Here is a 22,647-nt window from a genome sequence, read left to right on the forward strand (position 1 = left end):
AGCATTTTTAGCCCATTTGGTCGTCCTTGAGTTCTGACTTTGGCCGGTGACTGTTTGAATTGGTAGTTGGAATGGGAAGTTCAGTCTCGTCCAACTGTATTAACAGAACCCGATAATGTTTGTAGCATTAAACAATGCAACTAGGCAAACAGTGGCAGAGAGGGCTGGCTAGGTAACCTCGAAAAATTTGGGGGAAAAAAGAAAATGAAAAAACACCTCTCCTTTTCTTTTTAGTAAAGTGATTGTACTTTATTTAAAGGAATAATTCACTTAAAATATATTTTATTTAAAAATCACACTAATGCAGTTTCAGATCCATAAAATATAATCTTTTTCCGATTGCTATTTATCTAACAGTGAATAATAAAAAAGATGCACAATACAGTATATAGGTCTTCAAAATTCATATTATAGCTTAGTTTGAGGAATAACAAATAAATAAATAATGTAAAATAATATATTTAAAAATATATATTACCTGAAACAATGACATTGAAATGTTTGTGTTATTATCCATTGATTTATGTATTTATTTTAAATGCCGGAAGGGTATTGTACTAACTGTATTTTCTCACTTTGCTTTGATGTATCTTGTATCTTTAATTACATTTTTATTGCTGGCATCTTGCTAAATTATTGTTTAGTCTTGTTATTGTTAATTATCATTAAAACTACAAAATATATATATATATATATATCTGGAAATTAAAATAAAGCTGAAATAAAATGAAATATAAATAGAAGAAATAAAACTTAAAAACTTAAAACTGAAATAATAAAAGCTAAACTGAAGCTATATATATATATATATATATATATATATATATATATATATATATATATATAAAATTATTAAAAAGACAAAAGCACATAAAAATTCTTAAATCTAAAATGAAAACTGTAAATATTCAAAATAGGCATAAATACTATCATACATAAATAATACTAAAATAACTGGTTTAGAATTAACGGATTAACGGATTTAATTTGTGTTGATGCAGATGGTGAAGGCAATCCAGGTGTTGCGGATCCACCTGCTGGAGCTGGAGAAGGTGAACGAGCTCTGTAAAGACTTCTGCAACCGTTACATCACCTGCCTCAAGACCAAGATGCACAGTGACAATCTGCTCCGGAACGACCTGGCCGGCCCGTATTCACCATCACAGACCAACCTCGGCCTGCAGCAGGTGACTCACAAATACATCAAGTCTAATGGCTAAAGGTTGTTCCTAACACACAAACACGGTGCCATATGAATGCACACACAATCACACCAGTAACATTTACACTTGCATGAACACAAGCTCTTCTCCTGGGGATGCAAAAGGTCACATCTGGCTTGCCCTCGCTGTTCCTTCTGAACTTTACTGACCTCTGCGTGAGAGGACTTAAAAGTACACACTTTTGGATGTTTTATCTAGAGCAGTCAGTCGATTGTAATTCAATTAAAATGCCCAGCAAATTAGTCAGAATTAGTCACATATACCCTATTTTTCGGACAATAAGTCGCACCTGAGTATAAGTCGCATCAGTCCAAAAATATGTCATGATGAGGAAAAAAAACATATATAAGTCGCACTGGACTATAAGTCGCATTTATTTAGAACCAAGAACCAAGAGAAAACATTACCGTCTACAGCCACGAGGGGGCGCTCTATGCTGCTCAGTGTAGGCTACAGGGGAACTGAGCAGCATAGAGCGCCCTCTCGCGGCTTTAGACGGTAATGTTTTTTCTCTTGGTTCATTTCTCTCGGTTCATGTCAAATTAATTTTGATAAATAAGTCGCACCTGACTATAAGTCGCAGAACCAGCCAAACTATGAAAAAACGTGCGACTTATAGTCCGGAAAATACGGTACATTATCGTTCAAAAGATTATGTAAAATGTGGACAACAACCATTGCTTCGTCTTCCTCTTGTAGGATCTGCTTCAGAGCACATCCCCATCGCTCACCTCTGTCTCCAGCACGGTAACCCCCTCTGGGATTGTGGTCCCTGCCGGTTCACTGCAACAGAACAATGTTGCCATGACCACTATCAACTCTCAGGTGGTGTCAGGTGAGGAGGATAATCATCAGTCCCTTTTGCTTGCTTTAAATTCAGAGATCTCAGCTCTCAGAACAGCTTTCCTTTCCAAATTCGTGACATCTGGTGGAAGCCAATACGGACATCCATGTAAAGCACATTATCTACATTTATCTTTATTTACTAATTTTCTCTCTTTACAGCTGTCTCCCACAGAACAGTGCATTCATACTGTGAATAAAAACATATAGTTACTTGGTTTGTTTTGTGACATGCAGGGAAAGTCTGTGTTAACCACGCTCCTGTGTCTGTGACTGATTCCCACAGGTGGGACGCTGTATCAACCGGTGACAATGGTTACCTCACAGGGGCAGGTGTTGACCCAGGGGTTACCACAGGGAACCATCCAAATCCAAAACAATCAGGTGAGAGCAGCTGCTCGACAGACAACACGTGCTCTCAGTGCTGTATCCTCACAACTATTGAAGCTGTAGAATTCTGTTGAGTTGGGGAAGTAATGGCCTAGTGGTTAGAAAGTTTGATTCCTAAACCTAAGGTTGTGGGTTCAAATCTTGGCCTGCAATTCCAAGACTGAGGTGCCCTTGAGCAAGGCACTGAACCCCCACAGCATAAATGTCTGCCCGTTCACAGTGTGTGTGCACTTTGGATGGGTTAAATGCAGAGCATGAATTCTGAGTATGGGTCAGCATACTTGGCTGTATGTCACTTTCACTTCACTTATTTCTAGACTACTGCACCACGTCTACAACACTGAATTGCTGCTGTTGCAAAGAAGCGAAATAAGTTTTCTGACATGCTATTCCATCCACTTTCCTGTCTATATTAAATATATAAAAGTATTGATTTCTAAAATATGCGTAGGACATAAATATTATTTGTTATGCATTTCCTCGGCTTTAGACACTCAGTTTTATATGTTTTGATGCCTAGAATAAATGATAACTCTTTTTGAGGCCTATTCATTTAGAGCTGCATCAGCCTTTATTCATGAAGCACAAGCAGAGCAAATTTCTGTGTAATTCATTAATAAATCCATTCTTACATTAATTGCCCCATTAAGTGAATGCAACAATTTATGTCAGAATGCTTTTACTTAAGATTATGATTTTTTTCTCTATTCTAAATTTGAATTTCTCTTACAATAATTTACATAAATATTATACTTATTGTTAAATAATTTATATATATATATATATATATATATATATATATATATATATATATATATATATATATATATATATATATATATATATACGCACACACATTTTCTATATATTTATGTACATGAATATTAGGAATCGCTTTTGTTTCTCTTTAATTACAATTTGTTTTAGAAACCGTTTGTTTAAAATTATATAGTTAAATGATATAGTTTATTTACAATTATATATTTGTTCCTCTTTTTTTTTTTTGATGAATTCAAAGTTAAAGCTGATTGGTATATTTGTTAGCAAACTCCCTGAGCTGAAATTCCACATAAACCCTTGCCGTGTGGTTTTTAAATCATGATGTGTCTGTTCACTTCAAGTGTAGACATATTATAAGTTATTTAGGAATTCTACAACTCGTACTTTTTATTTTAATGCCATCAACTATGAGTGTGTTGGGGTTTGATAGACAGCTGGAGCCTGTGTGGATTACCCGACTCTTGGCCGAGGGGCTTCACTACACACAGGCTGGGAATAGAGTTCCGCCCGTAGCTACATCTCTGACAAGCTTTCAGTAATAATACCCCTGCATGAAGCCTCCAATTAATTCACCCTGCTTCCTGAATCGCACACTTACACACTCTCCCCGTTATTTTGTGTGTGTGTAGTTTGCGTAGAGGAATGAGGAAGAACCACATGACACCCAGCTGCAAATGTAACGAGGAGGTTGTTTTTAGAGCTTGATTATTATTTATTTATTTAAAAAACTGGTAAAATCAGTGGGGAGCTGCTGCTTTTTATGGCTTTCAGTGGCAATGGTAGCATGAGATTAATTATACTTATTTTCAAAGTGGAAATGTTAATTTTTCCTTTTTTTTCCCTTTATTAATTTATTTATTCGCACACGGAGGCCTCGCAGATTATGCATCTTAAACTTCTCTGAAATGTTAATATGCCAGCCTCAGAATGGCGTAAACCAAAAGAAAATCGTTCATATGGCATGCATCCGTTAAAACTCTTTTGCGTTTGCACTCGACTCACATTAATCGTACTTCAGAGCATAATAATAAGTTTTATGAAAAGAGAAAAATTGACTGCATTTTCCGTAGCTCTTTTACTTGATGAAAGGCTTCAGTAAATGTACCCTCCTTGGCTTTAATTTTAAGTATCATTACTCCCATTGCGTTGCTATGGTGACTGAAGGCATTCTTGCCCCTGCCAAAGAAATGGTGACTGTTTTGTTTCCGTGGCAACTACCCCTCCTCCTTCCCCCGCCCCGCTCACTTTCTCATCTCTCTTCCTTCCAAGGTGAACCTGGACTTGTCCTCTCTCTTGGATGCCGATGACAAGAAATCAAAAAACAAAAGAGGCGTCCTTCCCAAACATGCCACGAACATAATGCGTTCCTGGCTCTTCCAGCATCTCATGGTGAGAAAAAGGTTGTGTTTTACATGTGTACCCACCCTACAAACCAAAGGAAGGCTTTGGAGGGATCATTTAAATCATATCTGGTTCTTAATTTCATTTGAACTTGCATAGATATATATATAAACCTGGACATTTACTCAAAACGACTTAAAATAAAGGTTTACCATTTAAATAATACCTTATAATTAATTTTTTTTTTTGTTTTGTTTTCTAGCATCCGTATCCTACAGAAGACGAGAAGAGACAGATTGCAGCACAAACAAATCTTACTTTATTGCAGGTGAACAACTGGTAAGGACAGATTGTTGCACTAGTGTTTATTCACAGCTAAATGGCACCATCTAATGGCCACACACATAATCACAAAACTTCTTTAATATTTGCAAGCGTTATCTATATAAAAAAAAATCCAGGTAGATGTCTTATCTGCATGGTTTTTCCTCTATCTCCTGTCTTTTAAAGGTTTATCAATGCCCGCAGGCGTATACTGCAGCCCATGCTGGATGCCAGTAATCCTGACCCCGCTCCCAAAGCCAAGAAGATGAAATCTCAGCACAGACCCACACAGCGCTTCTGGCCCGACTCCATTGTGGCTGGAGTCCTGCAGACACACGGTTCCCACTCCACAAACAATTCAGACAGTCAGTAATATGAACGGATTCTCTAGTCAAGTCAACTAACCTTTTTTTACATAGCGCTTTATACAATATAGATCGTTTCAAAGCAGCTTTACTGTAATAAACAGGGAAATAACAGATTCAGTGATGCAGAGCTCATAAAATATGAGCCAAATTCAGAATTCGCGCACACGCGTGTGTGTGTGTGTATGTCAGACAAATTTTTTCATCATACACATTTTTTGTCAGATGCAATTTAGTATATATGTATTTGTGTTTCTGTGTGTATGTTTGTCAGATTCTCTGGGCATGGACGGCCTGCAGTCTCTGTCCTCAGACTCCGCCACACTGGTGATGCAGCAAGCCATGCTGGGAGGAACTGAGGATTCCATGGACGGCACAGAGGAGGAGGACGACGAAGAGGAGGAAGAGGAGGGAGTCGACGAGGAGGAAGATGAAGAAGAGGACGAAGAAAGCCAGGCAGGCAGACAGATGTCTCGGAGAGATCTGGGCCTCAACCACAACGAAGGACTTGAATAAAAGATCAGATCGACGAAAATGACAAAACTCCTACTGCTCCTCATGACAACACATCTCAACACCACCTGAAGGTTTCCAGTGGACACCAAGTGCCATGGAGCATCCAATGAGAATGAAGAAGCCGGGCCTGTTAGGGACTTGAGGAATGAATAAAAACCATTTTAAAGTGAGAATCTGGATGAGGATAGAACATTGTGAAAAGAACGTACTGTATATTGGCCCGTTAGCCAAGCACTCATGCTACTCTCATGCATATAATCCATTTAAGCCTTACTTTGTTTAATATGTCTCTTTGGTTCTCAGGTGTCTTAGCATGACGTAATGTCTACCCTCTTACAGTCATATTGATAACCATGCAATGAGTGGATGTTTTAGGCATGCTTCTTTCTTTCTTTTTTTCTTTTTGTAGAATTAACAAACTGTTCAGTCTTTGAAGATTAAAAAAAGAAACAACTGAAATGCCTGACAGCACAATGTTTGTACATTGAATAGTGGTGCATTTTACCCAGACACTTCATATTTATTTTCGACACTGTCAGAAGGCAGTGGCACAATCAACAAAGAATGCTGTCTGCTGAATGCCTGCTATTCACCGGTTGAGTCAAAAACATCAGCCTTGTTCGAAACAAACGCATGTCGAGAGCCTCAACGCAGAGTGCCAAGCATTTCTCACACGTACGGAACAAAAAACTCTCATAACCTTCCGAAACCACAGGACCTACAAATGACGTTTACTGAAGAACACTGCAGGAAAAAAATGACATATTCACAGGTGCGTATCACAGCCGGAAACGCCCCTTTTTATTTTATGTGAAGGACGAAAAAGCAAAACTGTGAAGAGCTTTTCGGCTTACTGTGTCTACAGATTTAATCACCTGTTTCTGATGTGATGTTTAGAAAAGACGGGATGTTTCTGAATGTTATTGCAGTTGGTCTTTGTGAAGTACATGTTTCTCATTCTCCTTTTCTTGGTTGTTGTTTTTTTTTATGGTTTTTCCAGAGCAAGTGATGAGAGGGGAGCTTTTTAATTATTTGTTTGTATACATTGTTGTCATAATCTATTGTGTTCCAGTAGAACATTTTTGATAATTAAAAATATGACTCTAGTGGACCTGGGTGTCATTTTGCAAACTAATATACAGCTACTACAAATGAATTCCTGTGAATTCTTGCTAAATGATTATATTCAAACTAAAACAATAATAAAACAAAATGTCTTAATAGAAAATATGCTGAAATAAATTATATATATATATATATATATATTTAAAAAATCAGAACGTAGGTTGAAGCACAAAATTAAAACAGAAAATGAATAGAGATATCAAAACCAGAAAATTACAAGAAAAAAGTTGGAAAAATAAAAGCTAAGTAGTACTGTATATAAACATAGCAAAAATAATGTCTTGTTGTGGCAAAACAAACAAATATATCCAAAGTGTGGGAATATTGTGTTGCTATGCAGTATATATATATTTATATATATATATATATATATATATATATATATATATATATATATATATATATATATATATATACAGTGCAGACGAAATATTTGGACACACCTTCTCATTCAAAGAGTTTTCTTTATTTTCATGACTATGAAAATTGTAGATTCACACTGAAGGCATCAAAACTATGAATTAACATATATGGAATTATATACGTAACAAAAAAATGTGAAACAACTGAAAATATATCATATTCTAGGTTCATCAAAGTAGCCACCTTTTGCTTTGATTACTGCTTTGCACACTCTTGGCTTCTCTTGATGAGCTTCAAGAGGTCGTCACCTGAAATGGTCTTCCAACAGTCTTGAAGAAGTTCCCCGAGAGATGCTTAGCACTTGTTGGCCCTTTTGCCTTCCGTCTGCGGTCCAGCTCACCCCTAAACCGATTGGGTTCAGGTTCGGTGACTGTGGAGGCCAGGTCATCTGGCGCAGCACCCCATCACTCTCCTTCTTGGTCAAATAGCCCTTGATGCCTTCAGTGTGACTCTACAATTTTCATAGTCATGAAAATAAAGAAAACTCTGAATGAGAAGGTGTGTCCAAACTTTTGGTCTGTACTGTGTGTGTGTGTGTATATATATATATATATATGTATAGTCTGACTTGTAACCTCAGGTCTCAGGTCTAGCAGCAATTTTCTGTGGAGGAAGTGAATAACCAGTGCTCTCTTCCACCCCTAAATACCACAACTGATGTGAGACCCTTGAGCAAAGCACTGAACCCCCAAACTGTTCCCAGGGTGCTGCAGCAATATGACTGCCCACAACTCCGGGTGTGTGTTAAAGGTGTGTGTGTTCACTGCTGTGTGTGTGTGTGTGTATGTGTGTGCATTTGGATGGGTTAAATGCAGAGCACAACTTCCAAGTATGGGTGACTATACCTGGCAACCCGTCACTTCACTATGTTACTCTGGCCATAATTTTGTAATCGAAATAACTATAACATCAAGGATAATGTTAGATTTTATAAAAAGCTCTGTGAAAAAAAATGAAACTTGATTTTCTGCAAGGATTATTATTATTATTTTTTTTATACTTATTCAAGGCCACTAGCAACTACAGTTGCCAATGTCTCTTTTTCTTTCTTTTTGTGTGAATATTTTAGGTGAATAGATGTTATAAAACACCTTATTATGAGCAATCAACTTGCTGGATATGTCAAGTGTAGGTATTTAATTAATGTGGCGATTTCTGGATGTTTACTCTGATTGCAAACTCTTTAATCTGAATTTTTGCATAGGTTTCTACAAACAAGCTACACTTTATGTTCAAATGAACATATTTTATGCAGTAATAAGCATAACACTGTAGGAGCTCTAAACTTTGTGAAGGTCTGTATGCATCTGAAATAACAGTGTTTGGGGTAGTCTTGTACATGCTGTCTGGAGTCATGCTGTTCTGGGCTGGAGAGTATAAATAACTTGAAAATGACAGAGGCAAGAAAAGCCACATAGCTGGATACATCTGGAGTGGACTGATGCCACAGGGCTGATGAGCACGTTTAGGGAGTTCAGTAGATCTGCAGTGCAGTCTCCACCCTCTCTCCCTCTCTCTGCTTTGCCCCAGCAAGCTCAAAAGTCCTCTCTAACCTTTTTAATTACCATGTAACCCTTCCCAGTACAGCCTCTCATTTTGCTCAGACCTTCTCCATTACTTAAGACCCACGCCAGCATCCCTCTCCTCTCCGGCCTCAGGACCAGTTTACTGCTGGATTGATCCACTTTACAGACTTCTACTGGACTGGGAATTCACAAGGTACTGTAATTGAACAATAATAAGTTTGTTAATTTTTTTTTATAACATTCTGACCCTGCATCATTCTAAATTTTTCCTCAATGCTTCATACTTTACAACCTGAAGGAACGAATCCTGTACAGTATATTCCAGCTTTCACACTGTACATTTGTAAACAACAGGTTAACGTTTTTATTTGCACGTTTTGCCCTTTTTTTCTTTTCATATTTTGCCGTGTCAGTAGCATTGAACTGGAGGATTAGAGGACGCTTTATGTTTAACATTCAAATTCATTTTCTATATTTCTTATTTGCACATTGATTTGACAAATACATCAACGACGTGTGTTGCTGATGTTGGTCTTATATACAGTACCACTTTAGAGGAAGACATAATTACTGTTTTATCGAATTAATTAATTTCAAGGAAGGCTTAATTTGATAATTGCATTTGAAAAGGTGTTCCTCATACAGTACATTCATGTTGACATTAATGGACATATTTTGTGTAAAACGTCTATATGGATACCAACACAGATGATTCAACAAGACACTGTTAACCTAAAAATGTCTTTGTCCTTTTCTGTTGCCGTCTACAGTTGCCAGCATGTCTATCGCCAGCAAGGCCGCCCAGGCGATGCTCTCTGATGCCCTGCTGAGGGATAGTAACGGGGACAATCGCATTCGACACCTGGAGCTGGATTTGCCATTGGATAAAGTCATCAAGTTTGTTTCTGTGGGCCTGCCACTCCTTCTGGTGTCCATGGCCTTTGCCAGAGAGATTTCTATTGGTTAGCTGCTCTATTTTTCACCCTATGTGTCTGCGTGAGAATCACAGAGCAGCACCGGCACTGCAGTTCTTTCTGAGTTAACTGACTGACCATTAGCTCGAGGGCTGAACTGATGGAATGTTTGATGTAATTAGTGTTCATCTGAGGTGACAGCACTACCCACACTGCTTAGGAAGGGAAACTGTGGTTAAATATGAGAATTAAGCATCTGCTAATGATTATTAGCAATTTATATGACATTGCAAACCAACTGGAGTTGCTTTCAGGGGAGAAACCTTTAGTGACTAGAATGGTATGAGTGGCAATTTCTGGCTATAAATGCCACTAACTTGAGCTTCGCTGCCAACAGTGGATGGGAGAGAACTGTCTGTTTTTATAGGCAGTTGACTTTGAGGTTGCAATCAGTTTCTCTGGAGCTGGTCTGCAATCAGCTCACACAGATGTTAACTGGCATGAGGATTATTAAGAGAGACGTGTAGAGATGACAAGGGTCTGTAATTACAGTCAGTCTGCTCTTTCCCAGCTCTCTATTTCAGTCTAACGAGAAGATATGCTAATTGAACTCAGACGTGCAAGGCAAGCAGACAGATTCTCCCGGCCTCTGATAGTGGTCTGACAACACTATTTTAGTTAGGATACATCAACAAACTTTACAGTGGAAGGAACATTTTGTCAAATGTCGATAGAATAAAAAAAAAAAAAAAATAGAATGGAGGATAAATATATTATATTACTATTTTTATTGTCTAATCAACAGAACAACTGATGGTCATGTTATCCAGCATTTGTGAACCATCATCATAGTTTTCATTGCAATCCGATTAATTAGCTAGCTAACCAGATCCTGCAGAATCTTTAGCTAGTAATAATATTTATATTCCATTATATATTGATTTTCAGAGTTTTTGACCCCAATGTATACTTATTTGCATAAATAGATTACATTTGAAGCTTTTAGGTAGCTCAAATGTCTATGAATATCTCTCCTGGTTTGAAGCAGTAATTTGCAAAGATGTCTTGTGGAGCTCAGTTGTCCGAAATAGTCATGTGTTTGGGGCATGCTGTGTTCAGTCAGTAAATTGGAGGCTGTCTGTAGGTTTTGGAGGGTGACACAGATGTTTAAGTGGTCTACATAAAGTAGGGCTTGGCCTCCTCTCAGCAGCTGGGTCACACCCTCTAGCCCAGGCAGCTCTCCACAGAAGGGTGTTTCCTGGCTGCCTTGGTGGTTTCGCCATCTGTATCCCCGGAATAACATCTAGCATTATTACAGACATGCCTTCCAATTTCTTCACTTAAACAGCATCAAGTGATGCTTCTGTCGTTTATGTCTCAGCGTGTTCATTTCCTCTGTCTCTCCTCCCAGGCCCACAGATTAGCTGCTTTCCTCCCAACAACTTCACAATAAAGCAGGCAGCATATGTGGATGCGTACTGCTGGGACTCTCTCGTGCACCATGAGTTTGACACAGATGGGAACTTAGAAGAGCGTTCTCTGTGGGTACATAAAGTGAGCAAAAACGTTCAGAAATACATCACAAATGAGATTTTTTAATGTCTCAGCTGTTTCTCCCATAGACAACATCATAAAATGGAAAGCAAATGGAAACTTTTTTCTTTATTCTCTTGCTTTTCAAAAGAAAAAATACGATTCTATATGGAGTTTTAGAAGATCTGAAACTGTGCACTGCTAAATGCAGTGACTGCAATCTAAAGACAGGAGTTAAAATATGAACTTGAATCAGAGTTCTGACTGGCTTTATCAGCGATTGTCTCAGTTGTGTCCATTTTATTCTATCACACATTTGAGACAAATCTGAGAGATTCATAATTATAAGAAGCTGTATAATTAAATACATGTATTATTTTATGGAATAGGCAAATATATTATTATTATAAATCAATCAATATTATCATACTTTTATACTCTGTCATAAAATCTACAGTAATCTAGTGTTCTCATGATGGGACTGGTTTTGGTCTTGCTTGTGCAGATGTTTCCGTACTCCTTATTGGTCATGGTGATGATGATGTACCTGCCGGCTCTGATCTGGCAGAATCTGGCTGTGCCAAGCCTGACCTCTGACCTGTTTTTCATCATCGACGAGCTGGACAAGTCTTACAACCGCTCGGTCCACCTGGCTCAGAGCATCCTGGACCTAAAACAGCAATCAGAAAACCCACTGCAGTTTCAGGCTGAGCTTGAGAGGTATGCGCAAATCTTCACATCACACATCTTATTTTAAATACCGTATTTTTCGGACTATAAGTCGCACTGGACTATAAGTCACATTTATTTAGAACCAAGAGAAAACATTACTGTATACAGCCACTAGAGGGCGCTCTATGCTGCTCAGTAGTGGACTACAGGAGCACTGAGCAGAATAGAGCGCCCTCTGGTGGCTGTAGACGGTAATGTTTTCTCATGGTTCATTTCTCTCGGTTCATGTCAAATTAATTTTGATAAATAAGTCGCACCTGACTATAAGTCACAGGACCAGCCAAACTATGAGAAAAAGTGCGACTTATAGTCCGAAAAATACGGTAAGTAGTTTTTGTTTTTCAGATACTGAACATATAATCATTATATTTTTGTCTTTTTAGAGCCAAACGCAAGCGTTACTTTGAGTACCCCCTGTTGGAGAGATACATGCAGTGCAAGCATGGTTCCTACTTCTTGGTCAGCATGCTCTTCCTGCGAGGCTTCCTGCTCCTGACCTTCATGTCCGCCTCGTGCCTCTACCTGATCTACTTCCACCTCTCTGCCTTTCTACAAGACGAATTCAGCTGCTTTGTGCGCACCGGCCTCCTCCGTGATCAGCCCTGGGTGCCTGAGCTAGTTCAGTGTAAAATGACCAGCCTACTTGTGTTTCAGGTCATTAGCGTAGCTAACGGTGCTGTCTATGTGCTGCTAGCTCCAATTGTTCTCTTTAGCCTGCTGCGTTTGTTCTGTTGGGACACAACGTTCCTCTCCCTTTATGAGGTGCTGCCCGGATTGGGCCTCATGAGCGGTCAGAAACTGGGCTGCCCTCTTAACGATCTCAATGTGCTGCTCCTCTTCCTGCGCGCCAATGTAGCACAGCTGCGATCATACAGCCGCCTGAGGGCCGTTTGCTCTCTTGCACCTCCTCGACTGAAGGGTGCGAAGGGCGTGCTGATGGGGGAACAGGCTGAAGAGGCGGCAGAGGCTGCCGAGGAGCTCGAGGAGGAGATTAGAGAAGCCAGAGAGGAGGGCAAACTCAATCTAGTAGACATCATGACTGTGCTGGGAGCAGCCAGAGGAAACGCAGTGAACTGTCCAGAGCAGCGCCCTCTTGTGGAACAAGACATGACGCTTGGTACAGTCACTCTCATCTATATACTTAAACGCATCCTGCTCGCTGGCATTTTCGTGGCTGTCATATGGGACGTTCAGAAAATCATCAAAAGGATATAAATATGACATTTAAATATGAGTCTGCTTCTGAAAGCACATAAAACATTTTTACCATTTACTGAATTCCACAGATTTTCATTTAAAATCAGTGAAAAAAAGTCTAATAGACCCAATTCATACCACTTTTCTGGTAATTGTTGCTAATGCATCTCACAAAAATTTTACATATAAAACAATGTTATCTGTTCTAAAGGAGGCTTTACGGAAAAACTATCCTTTATAAGTTCTAGCATTCGCATTGTGCTCTTTATTTTACAAAACAAGTTTTTCACACTTAACGTCAGGGTTATAAACAAAGTTTTTGCCCCTAACAGCACTCTCTGTTTCTCTACAGAGCCTAACCACCAGAGGTACCATGAGTTGAAGGAGACTACAACATGTTGTTTTGCCTAAAGCACCAGGCAATGGACTGAAGCAGCACTGTCAGACTCTAGAGGGCCCCATAGAACAGATGAACCTCTGAGATGAAATAAAGATAAAAATCCAATAGCTAGAACTCCAATTTCATAGTCCAAAATCATAAAAATTTCTGGATTTAAAAGAATACTTATGGATATCTTACTCAAATCACCTCAGGAATACAAACGTAAAGTCTTTACAGACAATTTGAAAAGCCTCCAATAGTTTCATTCCAATCCATTTTTTATATCATTATTTATTCTTTTCATTCTTATTATCTGATTTTTGTGGATTCCATACTTCTTTGAAAACTGGTTCTTTACTTGACCTTTTGTTCCTGTTTGTAAGTAGGTAAAATAAAATGTGTTTATATTTGTGTTTTCTTTTTTCTTTTTCTTTTTTTTACTTCCACATTACTGTAAAAGTCATGAAATCAAGAAATCATGATTTCTGAAAAATGCAAAGCATTGATAATCATAGGAAGTTTTTGATTTAGTGATAGTTCATTAAGACCCAAGTCAGCATATAAGGATCATGCGAATGCAATAATGGCAGCTAAAAATTCAGCTCTGCCATCACATGAATAAATTATATTTTAAAATATATTAAAGTAGAAAATGATTTTAAATTGTAATAATATTACTGTTTTTACTGTATTTTTGACTAAATAAATGAATCCTCTGTGAACCCAAGAGACTTTATTTAAAAGCGTTTCATTAACTGAAATATAAAAGTTTATGCATTTAGCAGACACTTTTATCCAAAGCAACTTACAGTGCATTCAGCAGTGTTGAGTACTCGAGACTCGGACTCGGTCTTGGACTCGGTCTCGAGACCGTATTTTAATGGTCTCGGTCTTGTCATGGACTCGTGTGCATTTTGACTCGGTATTGACTCGGACTCGAACATATAAGGAATCGGACTTATGCCCGAGTCCACTCGAGTCCCAATCAAAATATTTCATGATTATTACTGTATGTTAATGTTTATTTAAATTGATGTATGATTGACACATCCAATGACTGGTGATTTTCTTTTGACGTGAGACGTTAGGCCAGCGACACACTGGATGCATGGCGCAAGCGCCTCAGCTGCGTGGCGTGTCTGTTTTTAATTCTGCTCCCATGTTAACAGGTTAGATCTTGCAGACTGCCTGCGTGAGACGCGCGTAAAACCCGTGCATGCTAGAAATAGAACCGACGCCTATTTTTCACGCGACACGCGTGCATGTTGGAAGCGTTTCCAGGCAAAATATACTAGGAAAATATGTTTATATGTCATTTTGTACACAAATACATATTAATTCATGACATTTTGATATTTGAAAGTCTATAGGTTGATATAAATTCAGATATAAATGTAATTTCAAAAATAAATTAATAATGATCGATTTTCAAATATTGCACCTGTCAAACATACTCTATTTTGCCGTCAATACTGTTGACGGTGTCTTATCAGTAGGTGTGTAAAAAAAAAAAAAAAAAAAAAAAAATTCATATTGTTGTCATGAAGACAAGAGCCTGGTTTTTCGGCGGCCTCCCTCTATGTCACCTACAGCAGCAGCAGCGCGCCAAGAGCCGCGTGCAGGCACGCTTCTGGTGTGTAAAGACACAGAAAACGCGAAGCAGCCACCACGCTTCTAGCACGCAGTAGAGACGCCACGCAGCCAGTGTGTCACCGGTCTTAAGTTACCCTCCTGCCATCCGCCTGTAGTGATCCCGCTTTCCAGGAAGCCACATTGCTACATTATTTCTCTCAACTGTGTTATTTTTACAAAGTAGGACAAAATGGTCACAGAAAAAAAACAAATATTGTTTAGTTAAATTATATAATGAATACAGACACAGACTGACTGTCTCAACACTAAACATCTCCCCCTCAAAAACAATGTCTGACAGAATGCATTGAACTTATATGGCATTTCATCCAGCTTTCTTCCCCTGGCACATACACACTTATGGATGAAATTTTCCTGGACAGTGAGTCGGCTCTTGTGTGTATGCCCTCCGTAACAAAAAAAAATAGTGTGTATTTTACCCTGCATTAAAACCCACCATCCTGTGAAATTAGCATTAGATTATCCGTTGCTGTTACAGAAACTGATAAAATGGTAACTGTTGTCAGTCCCCACTTCCTCTGCGCCAGTAGAGTGTTTTTAGTCGGGGTGGATTGATCATGAGACCACATCGTGCTTGGTTGGGTAGCAGGATGGTCTCCTCACTTATTTTTTTGAAAAGTAATTATGCCCATCTGTAATCTTCACAACATCTAAAGTGCACATAATCCAAGACATTGTAAGGATATTAGCAGTCATTAGTTAAGCTTCAAGGTTAAAAGTTATGTAAAAGCTGTTACAGTTGAACATTTACAGGTATAGTGGTACAGTAATGTTACTTGTACTAGAAGTGTTATGTAGAATTACAATATAGAGTCGTACAGTAATGTTATGTGTACTAGAAAGGTTATATGGATGTGTATAGTGGTACAACGATGTTATGTGAAAATGAGCACTTAATATTGACAAGTAACACTTCATAATACTAATAAAATTACCTTTACACCACATACTATGTGGCCCTTTTAACCTTTATTGTTTCCACCAAACATTTGACATACTCTTGAAGATTTCTTTAGGTCTTGTCTCAGACCCAATCTCTCTGGTCTCGGTCTTGACTCAGACTCGACCCTTTCTGAACTCGGTCTTGACTCGGACTTTACCCTTTCTGAACTCGGTCTTGACTCGGACTCGACCCTTTCTGAACTCGGTCTTGACTCGGACTCGACCCTTTCTGAACTCGGTCTTGACTCGGACTCGACCCTTTCTGAACTCGGTCTTGACTCGGACTCGACCCTTTCTGGACTCGGTCTTGACTCGGACTTGACCCTCTCTGGACTCGATCTGGACTCGGACTCGAATGAGCTGGTCTCGACTACAACACTGGCATTCAGGCTATCAATTTTTACCTATCATGTGTTCCCGGGGAATCGAACCCCCAACCTTGCGCTAGCGCAACGCTCTACCAGTTGAGCTACAGGAACACTATAATAATCTAAGACTACATAAACCAAGCAAATTTCACATTTTTATACCTACAAAATAGCACGACATCTGCACTTTTCTCCTGTACCTTAGAGAGAAATATCACCTCCTCCTATGAGAATTAACTTGCCCCATAATTGCCAGACTTTCTCAAGTTTCTAATCCCATGAGAGCTATCAGTAGGCCATGGCTCCATATATCTTATGTTTTAAAGATGTTACTTTTCCCCTTCTTCAGTGTGAAGTTTTACTGTATATACTAAAGGTTCACACATCCAAGAAAATGTGGGTTTGACATATTGGGAGCTCTAAACTGAAAATACAGTACATCCAGCCAAATTACAATAAGTTTACGAGACATTCCAGTCAAGATTTTAAAGATAAAGCACAACAGCATTTAAAATATATATATATTTATAGCATATTACCATTAGGCTTTATTTCATAGTAAACAAAAGACTGGGGCAAGTTGTCACACAGGTGAGTTGTCACTAAACTTGAAATATTTTGGATAAATTCTGTGAATTCCTTTCTCCAGACTAAATCCCAGTATCATGTTTTTCACGCTTAAGGGTAAACACAGTAAAACCACACTGATACACATTTAGACAACTATAAAATGAAGACAAATTTTAACCAAAAGACTGAACTTTGTTTTCAAAATAAGAATATTGCTATTAAACATCAATTTATCACACTTTAAGGAATAGACGTTGACTTTCATAAATAAGCCCATGTATTCAGTAGAGTAAAAGCCCAGTGTCCCTTACATCATTTACTATCATCGGCCTCTTCTTGATTTTGCTGTGGCTCATTGAAAGTCTGTTTGGAGAGCTGCTTCCTCGCTCTCATGCCCAGTCCATCTGCTGCCCTCTCTGCGTGAGATCCATTTACTCAGCACCAATGTTTGATCTCAAAGACACTTTATTCTCACAGTATGGCCACAGACAGAACCCGAGGAGGGCAATAGGCAAAACAGTCTGGATCTTATTGAGCAAGAGTAAATTAGATGCTAGTCATCTGAATCTAATAAACAAATTCAAATCAGCCGTGAAAGGGGGTCACAGCTGTGCATACAGTATGTGTCTCACACTCAGTAGCTTTACAAAGATCAGGAGTACTAAAGATCTACACTCATATTTTTTGCAGCATTGTATGCAAGGACAACAATTTGAGGCAGTGTTATTTATTTACTATAGCTCTTATGCAGAGAAGGGGTCACTTGAGTAGCACACCATTAATACCATCTTTGGTGACGCAGGCCGGTTTACCCTGTGATCAGAGTTGGGTTAATGAACCTGCTAAAAGCCAGGAGAAACTCATTTAGTTTGATGGAGTACTGAAGCAGAGATCTGCCCAGAGGATTTCATAATGGTCTTCTCAGAGGTGAGACCAGAACAGCAAAATAGTAAATCAGCTATAGAGAAGAGAAGCCTGCAAGAGTAAAAACAGAAACACTAATTGGAAAGTCATAAAGCCTTTGGTCTTTTTGCTACAGGTGTATATGTAGCCCACTAATGAATATGAAACAGATAGGAATGGAAAGCATAAAAGACCTTGATTCATCAGACCTAGAATTTATGTATTTGGTCTGCTCTAAATGGGATTTTAAGCAACTTGAATATCACTCTGTAAAAAACAGACTATGTCCACATGAGGGCAGAATTTAGTTGTATATCAAATTTACTTCAGATCAACAGAACTAAATAACACCCTTAACACCCTAACACCCTTGAACTTAATAAATAACACCCTTATTTAAACAACAACAACAACAACGTAGTAAGCAGTAAAACATACCATATGAATTTACTGGCACATTTAAGGGCATGTATTGTATCCATATGTATTATGTATCCATAATTACATCATGACCTAAAATACCTTTTATTTTTTAAATAGTTTGTTGAAATAAGCTGTCATACACATATATTTACAATATATACATACATAAATATGTATTATTCCAATTACATAATAAAAAACTACATGCATTTTTCTTGTACAACTTTCTTTTTTTTTTTATAACATTCAAGGTCCAAGCCAAAATTTTATAATTTTTTTTTCCAGGAGATTACAGAACCTGTTTGGAGAACAAAAGGTTTGCAGAAGAAGAAACATTTTACATGAATATAGAGTTATTCATGTTATGTATGCCCTGACTTTTTTTTGTATAGTGTGTATTTGTATTTTTGTACATACGCTGTTGCGTAATAAATAAGAACCGAATCTCGCTAGTTTTGACCCATGGAGGGCGCTGCTGGCTTCAGACGCGTGTCAGCTGCGGGGGGTCACTGGGAGACGTCCCTGTCACTGCTCTGCCACCAGGAGAGCAAAACTTTGGCGAATGGTGGTTCATGGCTGATGATCCTGCAGCTGACCCGTGGGCACCGGAGGAGGTGAGACCGACACTGATGCCTAACAGGTGTTACATTTACCTTACATTTCAGTTTTTCTCATGCTAAGTTAGTTTGTGAAAGACCATAGAAAGCCTGCTAGTGCATAATCGTTATCGGCTTTAAGATAAGGCAACAAAATGCATGTGTCTGCAGAGACTTTTTTTTAAAATGGTTTAATTTGACGCAAAGCTTAAAAAAGGCAGCATTTATGACAAAAGATGCAAATAAACAGCCAGATATGTCGGCATTGTCACATTTCCTCGTTATGATGACGATAATAAATAACAGTTAACATAACATTTAGAAATGTCTAGAAATTTAAAAGCTATTTATTTAGACATTCCCCTTTTGTTAACATAAATGTTAACAGGAATTATAACATTAAGCAGTTAATTAAACGAAGCATGACATGATCAGTTTTAATCAAGCAGCAACCTCTGCTCTCTCTTGTGAAGCCAACAAGGAAGTAACTAAAACTGTAATTCATCGACTGGCCGCTAGAGGCTGGCTCCAATCCCATAGACTCCCCATGTTACAGTAAAGGGGTCATATGATGAGATTAAATTTTTTCCTTTGTCTTTGGAGTGTTACAAGCTCTTGGTGCATAAAGAAGATCTGTAAAGTTGCAAAGACTAATGACTCAAATCCAAAGAGATATTCTTCATAAAAGTTAAGACTCATCCACAACCCCCTAAAACGTTCTAACACGCCCCCACATCTCTACCTCACTATGTGGGAAGATTTGCATAAAGTCACCCAGATGTTCACGCAAAGAAAAAAGGAGTACCATTTATTCTCGTTGTTGTATTGTTGTTGCCTCTGCTGCCATGACGTATTCATGAAAACTGTGAGGGGGTGAATATTTTTTATAATTCATCCATTTAAATTATGTTAAGTCTTAAAGTTTTGCTTAATTAAGGGTGTGACCGCTTGAGTGACAGGTGGATTGCTGCTGCTGACACTGCCGTCGCGCTAGGTGGGTGTGGCTTCAGCAACCAGCTCCCACCTTTCATGTGTATGTGTAGACCACTAATGAATATGAAACAGATAGGAATGGAAAGTATAAAAGACCTTGATTCATCAGACCTTGAATTTATGTATTTGGTCTACTCTAAATGGGATTTTAAGCAACTTGAATATCAAAAACAGACTATTTTATAAGTGGGTGTGGCTTCAGCAACCAGCTCCCACCTTTCTGCTCATTTTCGATGATCCGGGAGTGACTTGCGGTGATGCGCTGCCAAGATAACATGCTCTGCACAATTTGAGCTTCGAAAACGCTATTCAGAAAACTACTGGTGACGACACAGACACTACGTCCATGTTTTTATACAGTCTATGGTTTTAATTTAGGTGCAATTCACTGTAGTAACAGATGGCAAAGTTTGTGGCGGGACTATGTCTTCTTCACCCAATGGCAGAAAATGGAGCTATTATTTAGGCTACAGTATATGGTGTACTATTTAATTTGGCCATTACAAATGGTTGTCCTTTAAAATATGCACGGATACAGAGGGCGATTTCGGACACAGAATTATCTAGCTCATTTTCATTTACTCATTTAAGTGAACTATGTTAATGGAATTATGTAGGAAATTGCAAATAAGGGAATTAAGAAGTGATTGTGGATGCAGCCTTTGTTCTTCGCATTTCTTTGGTGGCACTAGTGGTGCATAAATGTAATACTTGCACTTAATGATGAATGATAAATGATTAGGAACACTTTAAAGCTTCCATTAAAATTGAATATAATCGGGTATAAGTTCCCTTTACTCTTCAAACAGAAGACAAGTGACTCTCAACCTAAAGAGTTGCAGTAATTTATTTGAAACCTTTCTTGAGTGATTCGTTCGCATTATCCAATTAAGCTCATACATGGCTTTCAAATTCCAATCTTTCTCACTCTTTGCATTAATGGTCTACTGACATTACTTCCTGTGATTTTACCCCCCCCCCCCCATTCTCTCCAGAGAGCTTGATGAGAACAAACGGTGGGATAGAAAATGACAGCCAATTATTCCTCTCGTCAACCGGTTTGTTTCCTTTATCTGATGTTGTTGTACCACACTTAGGGTTGAGCGTTGCCAGTGATTTCCAGCTAATGTCTGATTAAGATGGATGTGAGCTTTTTGTGCCGGTATCAAGGGAAGTGAACTGGTGTGATGATGGATGCTGCGTGTGCCAAGTGGGATGAGCTGGAAACTGGGACTCTGTTTGCTTAGGCCCAACATGATTCAGTAATGGATCTCTAATCTTGTTGAGAGAGGAGAGCTGTGGGGAAAAAGAGGCAGAGAGGAAAACAATGAGCAAGGACCTTTGTCATGCTCTGCTGCTGCCTAGAAAACCTTGATAACTGTTGATTACTCACCACAGCTGGAATAGAAAGTGAAAAGTATGTAGACAGTGGCTTGATTTACATTAATGGGTCTCTGCATGAGCTAATGACGAGATTGATATCTCAGACCTCATTTTTAAGGAACTGCTGCTCTAAGGCTGCACAGGTTAAAGAAAACACTTCCTGTATATATGCCCATCACAGTTCAGATGTCCTCGTCAAAGCTTAAAAGTGTCCTTTGAATTGGAAATGCCAGTTTTATTCAAACACAGTGGCATTTTTTTAGTCTGAGCACATTAACTTTGTATTCCAGCCTCTGAGCCGTGACAGCACAGAGAATGCGTGTTATCTGAGCGGTTTAATGTCAACCTGTATGGGGGGAGAAGCTGACCTTGCAGTCATTCAACAAAGCAGAAGTGAAGGTGAATGACAGGCTGCTTAGAGCGGTGTACGAGGTGAAGATATTCCCTCCTTATTCCCAGCAGCCTCACATCTGTGTGGAGGCTGATAATAGGCAGGGAAGAGGAACACCTGTTCACATGACTCATGTGTGAGAGCTAGAGGAAGGAGCATGGTTGGGTCCAATGTCATCACTGAGAACCGCTGAAAATGCATGACCAGGGTCAGATCCTTTCCAATATGTACAATTTAGTGTCAATATGTATAATGTAGTATCAGTATATTGTCCAGGGCTAGATCAGTGATATGATGCTCATTTTTGGTGTCCAGTATTTTGATATTTTATGTGTGACAAATTAAAAAAATATATAAATTCCTAATATTCTTAAAAATAATATATAGTGAAGGTTATTTATTTCAACTTATATATTTTGTTAACTAAAAAAAGTAACATTTTACAACAATGTTGTACTGCAGAGTATTATTTTAGTATAACTGAGATTTTAGTTTTATCATAGTTTTGAATAATATTTTGAAAACATTTTTTTTCTTCTATTTTTATTGCATCAAGTTAACCAAAATTAAAATGAGACATGCTGAAATGTTAAATAAAAAGTATTTCTGTATTTTATTTAGCATATATAAGTTAGCATTTATTTTATTTAATATAATTTAATTTTAGTTACAGTTTGAGTTTTGTTTAACTATAATGAACCTGGTATTATGTGTCTTTGTTGATTATTTCTGTATGCAGTACATTTTAATGCCTTTGTATTGCATGTTTAATGAAGTTTAATAGAAGTTTAATGAGAATACAGTGCACTTT

At 38.3% G+C, this 22,647-nt stretch overlaps 2 protein-coding genes across 5 annotated transcripts in view; both read left to right on the forward strand.

Annotated features, from left to right (window-relative positions):
- LOC113073190 (homeobox protein PKNOX2-like) overlaps nt 1–6,888 on the forward strand; it is a 59,158-nt gene extending 52,270 nt beyond the window's left edge. For 2 of the 3 annotated variants that reach the window (XM_026246065.1, XM_026246066.1), the window contains exons 6-12: nt 1,002–1,187; nt 1,923–2,058; nt 2,353–2,450; nt 4,506–4,625; nt 4,840–4,916; nt 5,088–5,266; nt 5,541–6,888. In XM_026246065.1, the coding sequence (XP_026101850.1) occupies nt 1,002–1,187; nt 1,923–2,058; nt 2,353–2,450; nt 4,506–4,625; nt 4,840–4,916; nt 5,088–5,266; nt 5,541–5,782 (1,038 nt within the window). In that variant the 3' untranslated portion in view covers nt 5,783–6,888. The remainder of the gene's footprint in view (nt 1–1,001; nt 1,188–1,922; nt 2,059–2,352; nt 2,451–4,505; nt 4,626–4,839; nt 4,917–5,087; nt 5,267–5,540) is intronic. The other variant, XM_026246067.1, reaches the window with a different exon arrangement.
- Nucleotides 6,889–8,600: 1,712 nt separating this feature from the next.
- LOC113073192 (pannexin-3) lies at nt 8,601–14,176 on the forward strand. Of its 2 annotated transcripts, XM_026246069.1 has the most exons (6): nt 8,601–9,049; nt 9,627–9,818; nt 11,182–11,324; nt 11,809–12,023; nt 12,419–13,152; nt 13,585–14,176. In XM_026246069.1, exons 2-6 carry the CDS (start codon nt 9,635–9,637, stop codon nt 13,641–13,643), a joined length of 1,335 nt encoding a protein of 444 aa, XP_026101854.1. In that variant the 5' UTR covers nt 8,601–9,049; nt 9,627–9,634; the 3' UTR covers nt 13,644–14,176. The 2 variants fall into 2 exon arrangements, with proteins under 2 accessions (XP_026101854.1, XP_026101853.1); XM_026246068.1 differs by having other exon boundaries at nt 12,419–14,176.
- Nucleotides 14,177–22,647: the final 8,471 nt, after the last annotated feature.

Source organism: Carassius auratus, unplaced genomic scaffold, assembly GCF_003368295.1.
Source record: "Carassius auratus strain Wakin unplaced genomic scaffold, ASM336829v1 scaf_tig00011586, whole genome shotgun sequence".
In the NCBI taxonomy this organism is placed as follows: Eukaryota; Metazoa; Chordata; class Actinopteri; order Cypriniformes; family Cyprinidae; genus Carassius; species Carassius auratus.

Excerpts from the sequence above, each read along its gene's own strand:
- LOC113073192 (XM_026246068.1), top strand. The coding sequence starts at position 9,635 with ATGTCTATCGCCAGCAAGGCCGCCCAGGCGATGCTCTCTGATGCCCTG. Across the intron at positions 9,819-11,181 it reads TGCCAGAGAGATTTCTATTG|GCCCACAGATTAGCTGCTTT; the intron begins GTTAGCTGCTCT and ends CTCTCCTCCCAG. Across the intron at positions 11,325-11,808 it reads GTTCTCTGTGGGTACATAAA|ATGTTTCCGTACTCCTTATT; the intron begins GTGAGCAAAAAC and ends TTGCTTGTGCAG.